The 15,025-nt window shown below is 44.4% G+C and overlaps 1 protein-coding gene and 1 non-coding gene across 3 annotated transcripts in view; both read left to right on the top strand.

Annotated features, from left to right (window-relative positions):
• ncapd2 (non-SMC condensin I complex, subunit D2) overlaps window positions 1-15,025 on the top strand; it is a 28,505-nt gene that overhangs the window by 4,805 nt on the left and 8,675 nt on the right. For both annotated transcript variants that reach the window (XM_060066143.1, XM_060066144.1), the window contains 10 exons: window positions 21-108; window positions 1,150-1,351; window positions 1,996-2,114; window positions 2,690-2,884; window positions 3,132-3,306; window positions 3,627-3,711; window positions 4,102-4,238; window positions 12,863-12,995; window positions 13,101-13,176; window positions 13,289-13,504. In XM_060066143.1, coding sequence (XP_059922126.1) covers window positions 21-108; window positions 1,150-1,351; window positions 1,996-2,114; window positions 2,690-2,884; window positions 3,132-3,306; window positions 3,627-3,711; window positions 4,102-4,238; window positions 12,863-12,995; window positions 13,101-13,176; window positions 13,289-13,504 — 1,426 coding nt within the window. The remainder of the gene's footprint in view (window positions 1-20; window positions 109-1,149; window positions 1,352-1,995; window positions 2,115-2,689; window positions 2,885-3,131; window positions 3,307-3,626; window positions 3,712-4,101; window positions 4,239-12,862; window positions 12,996-13,100; window positions 13,177-13,288; window positions 13,505-15,025) is intronic.
• Window positions 181-478, top strand: LOC132468438 (small nucleolar RNA U85). Its single transcript, XR_009528231.1, has one exon. It is a non-coding gene; the product is annotated as a small nucleolar RNA U85 (small nucleolar RNA).

The following is a 15,025-nucleotide window of genomic DNA, read 5'->3' as shown; positions in this document are numbered from 1 at the left end:
AGTTGAATGTTGTGTTTCAGTTGAGCAGTGCCGATCTAAAGAACCCTCTGGAGAAGGAGGCGACCAAACTCAAAGAGCTGAAGGAGAAGGTGGAAGGCAAAGCACCCGGTAAACAAACCCTCTGATGCCTCAAAAGCAACTCTTTAACTTGTCTTATACATCTCTCTTCTTATCCATCATGCCCCATGATGATACTATGGCAAATGTGAGTACGTTGAACCAGGGGGCTGGGTTGTCCTTGTCCTGACTGGCTGGTAATCTTGGCCGTGTAGTGAAGGTTTACTGCTCGGCTGTAAGGGCCGGCCTACAGTGACAGGCTCCTCCCACTATGATCCCACTTTCAAAGATATGCTTAGTCGGGTAATGATGTGGAGGATGCCAACAGCGTGCGTATTTATGTGTACGTCAGGCGAGGCGTTTACCCAGCCCTCTGTGTAGTTCACGTGCCGTGAGCTTCTTCTTTGGTAATCTGAGGGCGAGCTCTGAATTTAGAGCAAGGTTGACATAGGGCTCGATTTTCTTTATTTAATGTTTTAGAGAAAGGGCAGAACAGCTGGATCTGTGTATTATTTTAGATTGGATCATTTTGCTGTTGACCATTTTGTGTATTTTTTTAAGGTGAAATTTCAAAGTTCTCGGTTGCGATTTTATTTTTTTGGATAGACATGCTGAATAGATACAGCATGTTTTCAAAAAAAAAAATGCAAATAATCGTGATTTTGATTTTTCCCATTATCAGCAGCCCTAGGTTGACTTGGTTGTTGCGATTTTATTAATTTAAGTTATCAACTATTTTATCATATGTCCAACTGTCTTGAGTGCACTGCGTTTCATGCTTTCTTGCATATTCCATAAAGTCTCCATAAATGTTGGCTGAATCACTAGAACCCGTCCATATGACTTGTGAATGTGAATCCTGAGACCTCATCAAATTCAAACGACGGCCTTTGTAAACAGACTATTTCTAAAGTTTAGTTTTACCTGATGTTTATGAAAAAATGCAGCTGTGAGGGCCATTCCTGCCTAAAGTGTGGATTAAAAAATGATGTTTCCATCAAATTGTTAGGCTTTAAAAATGTTCTTGGTTGGGTCAAGCCTGTGTTCTGCATGTTGATGTTTATACCTTTCCTCGCTGCTGTTCCATGCCAGTGGCAGTCATAAGGGCGTCAGAGCTGTGGGACGCCATGGAGCCTGAGCTGCTGACCACTGCCACAGCTGTGTTGGAGCCCACCAGCGGAGAAGAGGAAGAAAATGATGAGGAGGTGGTGGTGGAGGAAGAGATGGAGGAGGCACAAGATGACAGGGCAACAGCTGTGCAGATCGCACAGTTACTGCGTGTTAATAAATATAGGTGAGTTTTGTGTAATACAATTATGGCCCATTTCATTTTCCGAACAATTTTGACTGATTCTACATTTTGCCCAGTGATGATACCAAGGCGAATGCGAGCTCATTGAACCAGGGGGCTGGGTTGTCCTTGTCCTGACTGGCTGGTAATCTTGGCCGTGTAGTGAAGGTTTACTGCTCGGCTGTAAGGGCCGGCCTACAGTGACAGGCTCCTCCCACTATGATCCCACTTTCAAAGATATGCTTAGTCGGGTAATGATGTGGAGGATGCCAACAGCGTGCGTATTTATGTGTACGTCAGGCGAGGCGTTTACCCAGCCCTCTATGGTTCAATGTGTCATGAGCTTTTCTTAAGTCTGAGGGTTAACTGAACAAGAAATGCCACTGCCCAATCATACTTTACCAGCCATGGAAAATAAGCGATCGGCCAAGCAACTGTTATTAATATGTAGTTGGACATTTTCACATGCCGAATGGTCAACTTTACCATGGGCTGGTGGCAGGTGTGATTAGGGTTATGTTGCATCATCTCAAGCTTATACTTGAACCATGACTTAACTATATTGTCCCGAACCTCATTATTGAACCTCTGAGATCCCATGTGAATACATTACACTATTATTTACCTCTTCTATTTGATTTCTTCAGACATGCTGTGCGTCTGTGTATAAAAGCACATGGCCGGTTCCCCCAGTCCGAGATGTTCTCTGCACTCGACAATCTCTCCCCCGAGACGGTCATGGAGGCTCTGGCTCTGCTCTTCAAAGGTAAATGCTGCTCTCAAATATGCTGGTGTGTTAGTAAGAGTTGGTGCTTTCTGCTATGAACAGCTATGCAGACATGAACATTCCATTGCTACTTCCCGGTGAGAGAAGTCATTTTGGAATGTGTTAGAATGAGAAGCTAACTTATCCTCTTCTCTCATAAAAAATATTACTAATAACTTGGTCTAACAGCTCAACGGTTCATGAGTGCTTTATAATGGATGCTAACGAGGAAAAATGGAACATCGGGAGTAAAAACGATTTGTCGGTTGGTTATTTTACTCCACTTGATCAGTACGGGCAGCCGCCGTACCCAGTCCACTAGCAGTCGGGCACTATTGAAAACCTACCGCACTTCCTTTTCAATATAATTTCCCAGTAAAGTGTAGTGATCTGACAGAGGAAAGACAAGTCAGCTGTTAAGTGGATGCAGACTATATATTAGGGTGAGCTGAAACAATCTTAGTATTCATATTATTTAGTATATGAGGGTTTCAGAAAGATATTTTTAAGCTTGAAGGGCATATAAATATTGTGTCCAATGATGTTTTCATCTGACTATCAATATCTTCCACCAGGGCCTGATGTAGACTCCCGCGAGCTGAGTCAGAACCTGCCCCCAACCCCTCAGAAGGAGGTGGAGGGAGAGGACTCTGAGCTCAAGAAACAGGAGATGTTGGTGCAGTACCTCAAAGATACACAAAGCTTTGCCCTGCAGGTGGAGAGGGCTATCGCTGTCATCAACACCATGCTCTACTGCAAAACCACCTCGGGTACGGAGGGACTGTTATGGGTGGCATTAATGAGATCATGGGGAACTTTACATGCTGTTTATTTGAAATGAGGATGGGATTTATTTTAGTTATTAAAAGTGTACAGAGTAATTTCCTTGATAAACTGGTTCTCATCTGCATTTTTTTATCAATAACGATTGCCTACAAATTAAAATGTGTCCATATGTGTATTGATCATGCCAGAAAAAACGTATACTCTTATACTGACCTTGTGGATGTGTTTCAGTGGTCCAGGAGGCGGTGCAGTTCTGCGTGACAGTGTGTGAGTTCAGCGTGGCCAACTCACTGTCCGGGGTGAGGAGGATGCTGCCCCTGGTCTGGTCCACTGACCCCACCATCAAGGACGCCGTGGTGCAGGCCTACAGACGCCTCTACCTCAACCCCCAGGGAGACTCCACCAGGTAGGGAGCCCACGCTGGGGACACTGGATGGCTTGCTAGTCGTAGTCCTTCATGACCGGCCATGTCATTTTTACTGAAACAGCTTTTTTCTGAAACCAAAAGTGACAACATACATTTAGAGTTTGATGGTTGCATGTCGAAACGGTTTATTTAACAGTGTTATTATTATCATTTGTATTATTAAAATGCTTTGAGTTAAAAGCAAATACGTTATACGCAAATTTACTCCATTACTTTATTTGATTATGGATTACATTTATATTAGCAGTGATATTTCTACATGAAATATGAATTTATGGCCGTGCCCTTTTCCCTTCCAGAGCCAAGGCCCACACTCTGGTGGACAGCCTCTCTGAGCTGATGGTGGATGCTTCCCTTGGAACCATCCAATGTCTGGAGGAGATAGTAAGTGTTCTTCTTCATCACCCTAATCAAACCCTCTTTGCAAAGCTACAGTTTATAATCTGAATCCACCTGACAATATCATGCACTTGTGGATATACAGGTCTACAACAGGATATCACAAGGGATATTTGAATGTACAAGGGAATATTTAAATGAAGCACTACTTGGTCATCAGCCTTATTTTCTTATTCTTTGAGGAATGACCTGTATTGAGATAACAGAAAAGGGATAATTATAAAGTTTGTCAAGTATGGTCCAATTAGGTAAATCTTGCTGTAAGATTTAAGAGATTTGTTTCCTTCCTCCAATCCATGTGGTTAACTATTGAACGCTACTCTTTTGATGTTTTGTTTGTGGTGATCTCTAACCAGTAGCTCATCTCCGTACTAGGTGCAGGAGTTCTTTGGCAGCAGCAGTAGCCTCCAGTCAACTGTGGTCCAGGTGCTGTGGGAGCGCTTCACTGGCAAACGGGAGACCTCGCCGCTCCACAGAAGGGCTGCAGTGATCCTGCTTGGCATGGCTGCACGGTACGGCCTTGTTGTCCTTTATCCGAGCACATTGCTTTTCAAGTTATACATGTCTTCTTTACATTTGCAATCAATACCACAATTTATTTATTTGCTTTTTAAAGGTCCAACGGCATGCTATTTTATGGAATCTTTTATATAGGTGTTAGTGGGCCCCTAATACAGTGCTTGAAGACGTTCAAGAAATTCAGCCTTGGTGCAGAATTACAGCCATTACAAGCCAGTCCCACAATGAGCTTTCTACAAACGTGCCGTTTTTCAGAGGCGGGTCAAGGTGGAGGGTGGGGATGTGGCCCATCGCAGCTTGCGGCCACGGTACTATGCCCTCATGTTTACAATGGATGTATCGCAATGGCGAGGCGCACAAAGCTTTTGGGCGTGTTCTGTAATTATCTAGAACACTCCGGGGTGCTCCAGCGGGTGTCCTGGAGCTCTATTTCTAAATAATATTATACAAAGACATCTATATCATATAATGTATATTATCATGGCCAAAAGCTGTATGCGCCTCCAGACGATATTATGAATCTCAAACGACTGCGTCGGGTTCTCCGACGTCTCTTGTTCTTCCACTTCAACATCAATCTGAAGTAGACTGAACCGCGACATGGAGGAGAAAGGGGTCGTTTCCTGCGATTGTTTCCCGCCGTATCCCGTGTTCGTCTCCGGCAGGAGACTCGTCTCGCAGTTCTCTTCGGTTGGGGTACTGAGACGTATGAAAAGCTTCCGGCAAGTTCGAGCTACACTCGCCGGTCGTTGATTGGTCGACAGAATCATCAGGTCCGTGCGACAGGGGGTTAATAACAAACAAATGCAGTACCTGCAAGGTATTTCTGTATAACGGCAAAAGCTTTGTTTATTGAAGAAAAGCCATAACTGACCATAACTGAATAGCCATAACTGAGCTGGGCAATACCACACCCTGACTACTAGGCTGAACCGTGCTGGGTCCGAAACGTACCATTCGGTACGAAAAGCGCCATTACTGACTAACTAAGCTGCATAACATAGCAAGCGTGAGTGACAGGGCGGTTGTCGGGAAATTGGCAGCATGTTGGGTGTTAGCCATTTGTTCCTATGCACGCGATGGTTGCATGCCGATGTTAAGGCAGGACACTATTCCAATCCGTGTGTGCAGTGTTATGTTTTACAATCTGCACTCAAAATGATAGACATGTGGTGTTTTTTTGTGTGCATCTTTTTTAGGGAGTCAAAATATTTGTTAGTTGGTAGTGCAGTGGCATTGGTGCCTAGACCTCCAATTTATTGTACATATTGCAGTCATAAAATGACTGACTTGACGTATTAATGATGTGTATAATAGGGGTTGGCCTTGCTTTTCAAAGCCGTGTTTCCACTGCAGGGTGCGGTACGGTTTTGGCTCGCAAAGGTGCGGTACGGATTGCGTTTCAACCGCCAAAAGTGGGTGTGAGCCGTACTCGGTTTGCCCTCGTCTTCAGTACTCCTCCGTTGGGGTATTGAGACGCCTGAAAGGGTGCCGGATAATTCGAGCTACACACCCCCTCCGTTGATTGGTCGACAGAATCGTCACTTCCGGGCGATGTGGGGATAAGAACAAACAAACAGTAGCCTCGAGGTATTATTCTTTACAATGAACATGTCGTGTAAAACGATTGCTTGGGCGAACAAGGAGGTGGAGAAGTTCCTCTGCATTCTACACTGTAGTGCTGCTATGATGTCACGATGTTTACGTAGCTGCCGCGGCGATCGACATCTGGCCTACCATAAGCGGTACTGTCGGCGGTGGAAACGCGACCTCGGAACTGAGCTGGGCTATACCGCCCCCTCCCTACCGGCTTGAGGCGAACCGAACCGTACCGCACCCTGCAGTGGAAACGTGGCATAAGTGAAACCTCATCCTCTGAGTATTGACGGGTGTTAGAAAATAACAGGAAGTTGATGAGCTGAAAAGTGTGGGGACCCTGTAGAATGAATAATTCGGTATTTATACGCTTCTTTGAGGCCGAATAAGGGGATGTTTTGTGGCAATGAACCACCATGTTCTCCAATATAAAAACAATGTTCCTCTTGCTGGCTTCTCTTTTTATAAATCTTTTTATAATTAAAAAAAAGGATTGTGGAGCCCTATAATGCAGCAAAGGCCTATGTGAGCTTACTGTGCTGATTGACTACTTTGTAGGGGTGCAACGGATCACAAAACTCACGGTTCTGATCGGGTTATGGTTTTTGAGTCTCGGATCATTTTCGCATCAACAACAAAAAAGTTAACAAGACGAATGTGACTTAGCTTTCAATTGCTTTTTTGTTTTATTTTCAACATTGAACAGTGAATAACAGGCTGTACAAAATAAAGTGCACCAAAAAACACAGCAGACCTGGATTTATAACTTTAAATTATTTTCCAAAAAGATGAAGATGTCTGCATTGCCTGGGGAGAGTGTAGACCTTTTTGCAATCACTATGTGGTGGAAAGGACTCTCGCCGGGAACTAAAGTGCCAGGCACAGCAAGGTAACATCTAGCCATCATGGCAACAGGAGGGTATTTGCACTCGTTGATCTTCCACCAATTCAGTCGATCACCATCAACTTGAATGCAACTTGCTGCTCGGTAGTATGCCACTTTCTCTTCAATGGCATCTACAAACGGCTTCTTGCCTGTGTCCTCCTTGCCTTCAAAGGTCTCCCTGAAAAGCGCCTCCATGGCTGACTTATTTTGTGGAGATGTCCCTGTGCCTCCTCCCATCAGCTCTGTGGCTCGACCCTGCAAGAAACAATTATTTGATATGTTAAATCGTTATTTTTTTCAGTTTTCACAGAACTATTATTGCAGCAATAACTTAATAATTCAATTATTAATTTAAAATAAAAGACGTACAATTCTTATAGCAAAATACCTAAGATTGGAATGTAGTATATTTAAGTGGCTTAACTCACTCATATTTTTAAATAGTTTTTACCTCTTCATGTTCTTCAGTGCCCAGCCTGCCCACAATCTCAGTGGTGGGATTGCTGTATGTTCTCTGACGCAGGGCAGGATCTAGGTGACACAGGGACTTGAATCTTGGGTCCAGTGCAGTCGATCTATGTACCGTATATTCCGCACTATAAGGCGCACTAGAGTATAAGCCGCAGCAGCTAAATTGAATGATGTGTACATATATAAGCCGACACTGGACTATAAGCCGCAGGTGTTTTAATGTTTAATTTCCATTAGGGCTGGCCCGAATGCCATTTTTCCCGAGCAAATATTCGAATACTCGTTCCAGAAAAAAACTCCATCAAAAACAACATTAATAATCCCTATATACTCCCTGGAACCGATTTTGACAGTATCTGCATATTTTGTTGGAAGATTTAATAGCTAGGCCTAAGTAGGTTGAAGCTCCTTAGTTTTTCCCCGTGAAAGCGAACAGCTGTTGTTCCGTTACAAATCAGCTGTCCTCAGTCCTTACGGGAGCTTTTCAATTCATCCTGGTACGTGCATCTTTTCAGGGAATTTGTACAATAAATCCATAACGAATACCGAATATTGATTGTCTTATGTGTCCATATTATATCCGTTTTATTACACGGGTCTTTTCAACGTTCCGTTCACTTGCATGGGCACTTCACAACTTCCGGCGGTCAATTATTTTTTGATAATTCATTGGCAACGGATGAATAATGACCGCTGTCAAGGTAAACAAAAGGACTTTTTGCCTTTGGTATCACTCCGCACGTAGTCCGGTAACTTGTCAATTTAATAAGCGGGATATGTATCAACAACCCAAGCGCTGTCGGTTGCTAAGCGACGACGTCAACGTCTTGGGCGGACTATTTCTCTGCAGATCAACACTATGAATGCTGGTAACAAATACATTGTAAATAAATTGTTTCGTTTTGGTAAGTACCCGTGTAATAAGCGGGATAATGTATAGTACTTCGCCGGTCATTATCGAAAAATAAGCCCCTTCATGGCGAAGCAAGACGCCTCCGCTGCGCGTCGGTGTCCTGTTCGCCCTGTCGGGGCTTATTTTCTCGAAAATGACCGGCGTTCTATACATTATCCCTTACATATTGTCCGGGTATTCCCAAGTATTCCCGTTGTATAAGCCGCAGAATCGAAAAATGGGAAAAGAGGCGCGGCTTATAGTCCGAAAATTACTGTAGATAGTACTGTAGATCGGGGGGATCAGTGTATCTGCGGTTCAGGTCCGCTTTAATAGCAGCTTTGACATCTCGGCTGATGGTGCTGTCTCCCTCACTTGGGGACATGGATTGTATAATCTTTGTTTTTAGGTGTAGGACCACGGAGACAGATGGATCAGATTCAGTGCTAAATAGGCTTGGGACCATTTTGAGTGGTTTGAGCACCTGGAGGACCTCCTCTGCCATTTTCTCATCATCAGATAAGGTGACAATGTCTTTTTTTTCAGGGCCTTCTCAGTAAGTGCAGAGAATACAGCTGCCTGCTGCTCAAGATGGCGCTCCAACATACGTGGAGTTCCACCTTGTTGGGACATCCTGTATTAGCTTGTGGGTAGGCAGCTGTAGCATTTCCTGCTTTGTTTCAAGCACCTGAGCTGCTGTTGTGCTGTGGTGGAAAAATGAAACCAACTTTTCAGTTCCTCCCAAGCAGTCTGTCCATCTTGTGTACTGTTATTCCCCTTTGGGATGCTAAATTAATCACGTGGGCAAAGCACCCTGTCTGTGGCCCCAGTCCAGCTTCCTTCACTGCACTTACCTGGTTTTTGGCATTATCTGCAAGGCCGCCTTAATGCACGGGCTTACCTGGGCTGAAGCCCCAGGGCCTACGACGATCAGGGGGGCCTACCATGAGCTGCAGTAATAAAAAAATAAATAAAATAGTACTGGCTCATGATAGGCCCCCCGATCGGTGTAGGCCCAAGACAATGTGATTTTTTTTTTTTTTGTTTGGGGTTACAAAGATCAGAGGTCTATCATGAGGCAAGAAAAAAGGGCCACTTGACGCCACAGTCGTCTATGATGTCAACTCACGTGGCTGCCCATGCTCGGGTGTTGCCGTGTTCGTAGGCCATTCTGGTGCCACAGTGCCAACACACCGTGGCCGTTTTGTCCACCAACCCCGTTTTCATAATAGTGCACATTTAAATCAGCTCCCATACAGCTGATTTAAATGATGCAGGAGGCTTCTCCAACTCCTGCGCTCCGCCGCTCGCCATGCTGCCACGCTAAAATGTTCAGTAGCCTAATTAAGCATGCGGCAATCACGTGAACGCGCAGATATTATTTTGTCAGATGATCCACGGATAACGTGCATCCCGCCCTTTGAGGGTTGATCCGTTCGGATCACTACTACTTTCCCTGCCTGGTAGTCTGCAAAGTGCAGCAGAGGATGGCTCTAACGATATCCAGTCCACAGCAAACGTGTGTATCCACCTGCCTACCCCGCCCCCCATAGAGATAGATCGAGGGTTTTCAAGGCAAGAGGGTGACAGTGAATCTAATGCTTTAAACTATGTAATCCCCAGTGGGAAGGTACCCAACAGTTGGCGATGTGTTCCCAGCTAATCTGAGGGTGACACATTCTTCTCATCAATACGTGCTATTTCTGTGAACATTGATTAGAACATTAATTGCCTAAGGGATGTGGACTTGTTGGTTATGAGTCAAGTTAAGAAAATGGTACATGCTTAGTACCCCTAAATAAAAATTCATACAGTTAAGCATGTCGTCGAACCATAAGCATTATACCAAGGCTCCCCCAAGTCACGACCACATAACACCTGGCTGGTTGCCAGCGTGATGCGCTGAATGTAGCTCACTACTACATTTCTCCTCAATCTACCTCTAAGGATTTGTGAAGGGAAGAGCGAGCTAGAGGGTGAAGAGTCTATCTGCAGTCCACCCACGCTGCCTCTCTTCAGCCAGCCCGGAGCATTCAGAACATATTGAATCCTGCATACTTCTGCAAACCCTGCCTCCCACGTACATTATGTGGACAGCAGGCAGGCCTGGCCTCTGAGGTTAGCTAGTTAAGCAGGAGGGCCAATGTGCAGAGATATTACTTGGTAGCCTGCGGTCCATCTGGGCATGTTGCCTCTAGGAAAGCGTCAAGACGGTTCTTCCAGTTTCTAATATCTTTATTGATTAGGGACCCAGGTGCAGAATAGAGGAAACTGACCAGCCGTTTCCTCATCTTGTAACTTGTGCTGTGTAGCTGGCCATGTACAGTCACAATTGTTTATTTATTTTAGATCAAGAAGTCTCACGTTCGTAAACTGTATATTGCATCTGCATGACATTTAAAGACTTGGCCCTCAGCCCACATTGTAGCAGCGATCTGGTATATGGGAAGGGAAGAGCGAGCTAGACGGTAAAGAGTCGAATAATATATAATTATGAATAAACTTTATTTTTGACTCTCGAAATGCATTTAAAAGGGTACTATTTATTTTAGGTATTCATCCAACACACACATAAATCACAACAATATTCGAATTGTATGTGTTAAAGCGCATAGTCAATCATCCTATTTCAGACAGCTTTTTTTTTTTTAATTCATTTGCAGTTCACCCAGTCCATCTATACGACTTGAGACTTAAACTCGGACACAATGGTCTTATGTCAGAGGCTACATATCTTACTACTATATAATGGCAGGCCTGTAGGTCATTGCGCATGTGGCAAATAGCCTGCTGCTCACACGCATCAGGCGCGAACGCACACAAACACTGCACGCACATACACACAAACATACAAGCGCGCTGACGCAGACGTTTCAAGACGAAGGCAGCGCAGGGCACCATATACATACACCGCACGCCAAGCGGCCTGCAGCTCACACAGCATGCGCAAAAGCACACATACACCACGCGCGTATGCTGACACGTTATGGTGAATTATGTCTATAGAGTCCACCACAAGACTACACTTTGTTGCTCGAATGTAATATTACTCTACTCCTTGAGCCTCCCGAAATGCCTTTACACTTTGTTGCTCAAACTTAATGTTACTCTTCTCCTTGAGCCTCCCGAATTGTCTTGCGATATTGATATCCCCCCTCCCCCCTGCGGACTGTTTAAGTTTTATTTTTCTAATGTTTTGTATGTATCCTATGTGTGACTGTACTTTATCTATGTATGTTTGTATGTATCTGAAGAGATGTTTAATCTCAATGATGATTACTATTTTCAACCAACCAAAAGTAGTTGCCATGCATTTTAAAATGTCAATGCAATATTCAGCCCTGAATAAAAGTAAAAGCTATTGAATAATTGATTTGCATTAGGGCTGTAACGATATACCAACTCACGATTCGTTTTTATCACGATTTTTGACCCACAGTTCGATACATCCCATAATTTTTTTAATTTTAAAAAGCCTTTTATTTAAACACTTATATATAACAAACGTATAAAAATGTACTTAATGTAACATTTAATAACAAATTATTTGGAACACTGAACAGATTTGAACAGAAAGAATACTATTAAAGTATAGCTAAATAAAAAACCAAAGATTGCAGTTGGAGGATGCTTGCAGGTAGGCAAAAACCCTCAACTAGTTTGGTGCTTTAGTCAAACATCCTATTAGCGCTTCTTAATAGGCTATGTAGCTTCAATAATGACATAATCAGGCCGTATAGAATGCAACATGTTTAATAGCCTAACTTTCAAATAGATGGGAAAAAACATGAACGTCTAACATGAATGTCGCAATAACGAGGCAGTGTTACGAGTAGCGTATGTGTCTGCGCGAGAATGGCAGTGTGTGTGTGTGACGTCAGCGAGTTAGTGGACGAGCGAGGAGAGCGTGCGGTAGCGTGTGTGTCTCTAGTGAAGAAACAAACGAGTCCGGTAGAATAAAGTACCCATCCTGTCAATAATTGGTGGCCGCTTCATTCCGAACTATAAGCAAACCAACTGGCGGTCAAATCACACAAAACAATAGAGACGGGGATCACACAGGCTATTTTTTTCGCGCTTGGCCCACTCTGGGTAAATGTTGTTCATATCACATATGAGGACTTCGACGGCTGTGGAGAAATGCAATCCTCCGTAACCACGGAGTGCTGTCATCACAGAGAGGGCATCTCGTCGCAGACTTACGGCATCGATAGGAGGGGGTGGTGTCAGCAGACTATTATTTAGACAAATCCTTAGCAAATTTCAATCTGACAATTTGACCTGAGGGTTAGAAAGGGCGTATCGCGCTTCTGCCTTCTCACACCGCGAGACAGGTTTGTGGCTTTGATGGTCGCGATTTCGGTTTCGATACGCATATCGTTACAGCCCTAATTTGCATGCATAGTATACTACTTTCCATTGAACAATTATCCCCGTTACCCATAAATTGACCCATTTTATAATGTGATCAAATGCTCACACACTAGCTGATTTAAGACATGTGTGCAAGTCCTGATATTCTCCTGCTATTCTCCTGATGGGCCCTTTGTGTGAACAACATATCCTGAAAATTTCCTGAATTATACTACCCCTGAGGTCGTATTTTCTCCGTAGGAAATGTAAATTACCTTTATAGGTGAATGAGGAGTAGAAAGTCTGTATTTCTCACACCACTTCAGTTGGCGTGTTGATGATGCCTCTGCCTCTACCTATCCCTGTCTAGCCTATAATAATCTTTATTCCAATCAATTGACTCTTTGTGGCTTCAACAGGGCTGAGAGGGAGGTGGTGCTTAGTAATGTGGAAACCTTCTGCAACGTGGCTCTGGGGGAGAAGGTGGCAGAGGACTTCCTGCTGGCCAGAGACGTGGTCATCACTATCAGCAGCATCACAGATCACGTCAGGGTAAGCCCAATTATCAGTTAAATGGTCCGTTTAGTCTGCGATTTAGGAATCACCAGTGATTGAATGCATAACTAGTTTTATTTCTACCAAAACCTTTTTTTATAGCAATCAAAGAACGCCCCATTCAGACTGCCCCACGACCACCAGCTGTTCACCTGCCTAACAAAGGCTATCGCAGAAGGTAAATCCTTTTCCTTCTGAAAAACTAGACTGCTTTGAGTCAAAGATTCCACATGCTAACCCAGCTGTCGAATGATACATTCATTGACTCCTGCTCCACTTCCCCTCCCAAGGTGTGGTGAAGGAGGACCCTCACTGGCAGAGCTTCATGGAGCAGGCTGTTCGTCTTCTGTACTTCCTGGCCGAGTGCCCCGACCAGCTCTGCTCGCTGCTAATGCAGAAGAGCACCCAGCTCTTATTGGACCGGGTCACCAGAACAGCAGAAGCCTCCAAGGAGACTGTCCAATCCCAAGGCGACTCGCAGGACTCTCAGGATTCTGCTGAACAAGGTCTGCAAATGGGCTCAGACTGACGTATATTGTTGTCAAGTTATGATGTTGAGTCCGAGATTTGCCCAAACTAGTTGCTGTGTATCAAAGTATGTAGGTTTATCAATTGAAAAGAAAAAAAGCACTCTGCAGTTCCAATGCAACAGTGGTCAGTACATCTAAACTTGATTATAAGTATTATAACCAGTATATTATAAATTCTTTACATTGTTTATTCAAGGCTCGACTGAAACCTAAAACAGCAAGTTTCTATGCACCGTACAAATCCAGTCCTAATGAAAGCACTAAAATGAATTCCTCGAGATGCCCGTTACTGTGTTCACACCAAACGCGACGGGGCGACAGGATCCCATACAAAGTGAACGTATAGACGCGTTTCAGGCGAATTTTTCGTGAGAGAAAACGGGCGACAAGTTTTGATTTGTCGCGCCACACTTTTGCCGTGCACAGGCGAGCGCGTTCACGAGAATCTGTCGCGCGGAAAATTCGCTGAAGTTCAAATATTTGAACTTTGACGCGAATTACGCGTGATGACAGCCAATCAGCGTTCAACAGCTTGGCCACTGAGTCACATGTGTAACGTAACAGCCAATCAGGGTTCAACCGTCAAACTCGGTGCAGTGCAGTCCGGGGTGAACTGCAGCATGGAGGAGAAAGTGAATGTTGCCGTTTGCGACTCCCGGAGCTATAATATAATAGTATATAATATAATATTTGTATGCATAATATCACGGCCAAAAGCTCTGTGCGCCTCCGGATGGCCGTAGCGCGGGGAGCTCTCATAGGGATTGGGCTTCTCGGGGTTTGTTTACCGGCGTTGCTATGTTTCCGGTATTGTGGTTTATTAGGTAGGCCTATCTAATAAATCTCTGTCTATTCAAAACTTCATTCACTGCCTCTTCCGTGGTCATTACAATATTATGAATATACTGCGTCGGGTCCTCCGACCTCTCTCCCTCTTCCACAAAAGGTAAAGACATGCAATGGTGGTTATCTTGTTGTGGCGCGACAAATTCGACGAAACTTGCACAGCGACAGATTATGATCGACAAAAAAATCGTGTTTGGTGTGAACACACAGTTAGGGTGCACTCACACTAGGCCATCTGGCCATGGCCGTTGGACGTTTTAACACCTAACCGTGCTCAACTGGCCCCACTGTTCTCTGGCCTGCATTCACACTAGGCCGTTGGCCGTCGCAACTGTGGCCTGGCCACGTTAGGCTCTTGTGCATACGTCATCACGTCGTAACACGTCATCACGAAGCGTCCACTGCATGGACCATAATAAAGTCTGCCGCCAGTCAGAGTTTTAACAACAATGGACAGCAACACAGAACACAGTACGCACTTTGCTGAGTCTGTTGCTTATTTGGATAGATGTTTACCGTTTAATGGGAAATAAGGCTCGTCGCCTTTATTATGTCCATGGTCGTCGCATGGACAATACGTCATCCAGTTCAGGTTGCGTAGCCGTGCGTGTGCGCGTGCTGGCTCATTAGCATCTGTACCGTGGCGGCCCG

The sequence above is a fragment of the Gadus macrocephalus genome, chromosome 11 (genome assembly GCF_031168955.1).
Source record: "Gadus macrocephalus chromosome 11, ASM3116895v1".
Lineage (NCBI taxonomy): Eukaryota > Metazoa > Chordata > Actinopteri > Gadiformes > Gadidae > Gadus > Gadus macrocephalus.
This window is presented reverse-complemented; position numbering and strand designations above follow the sequence as displayed.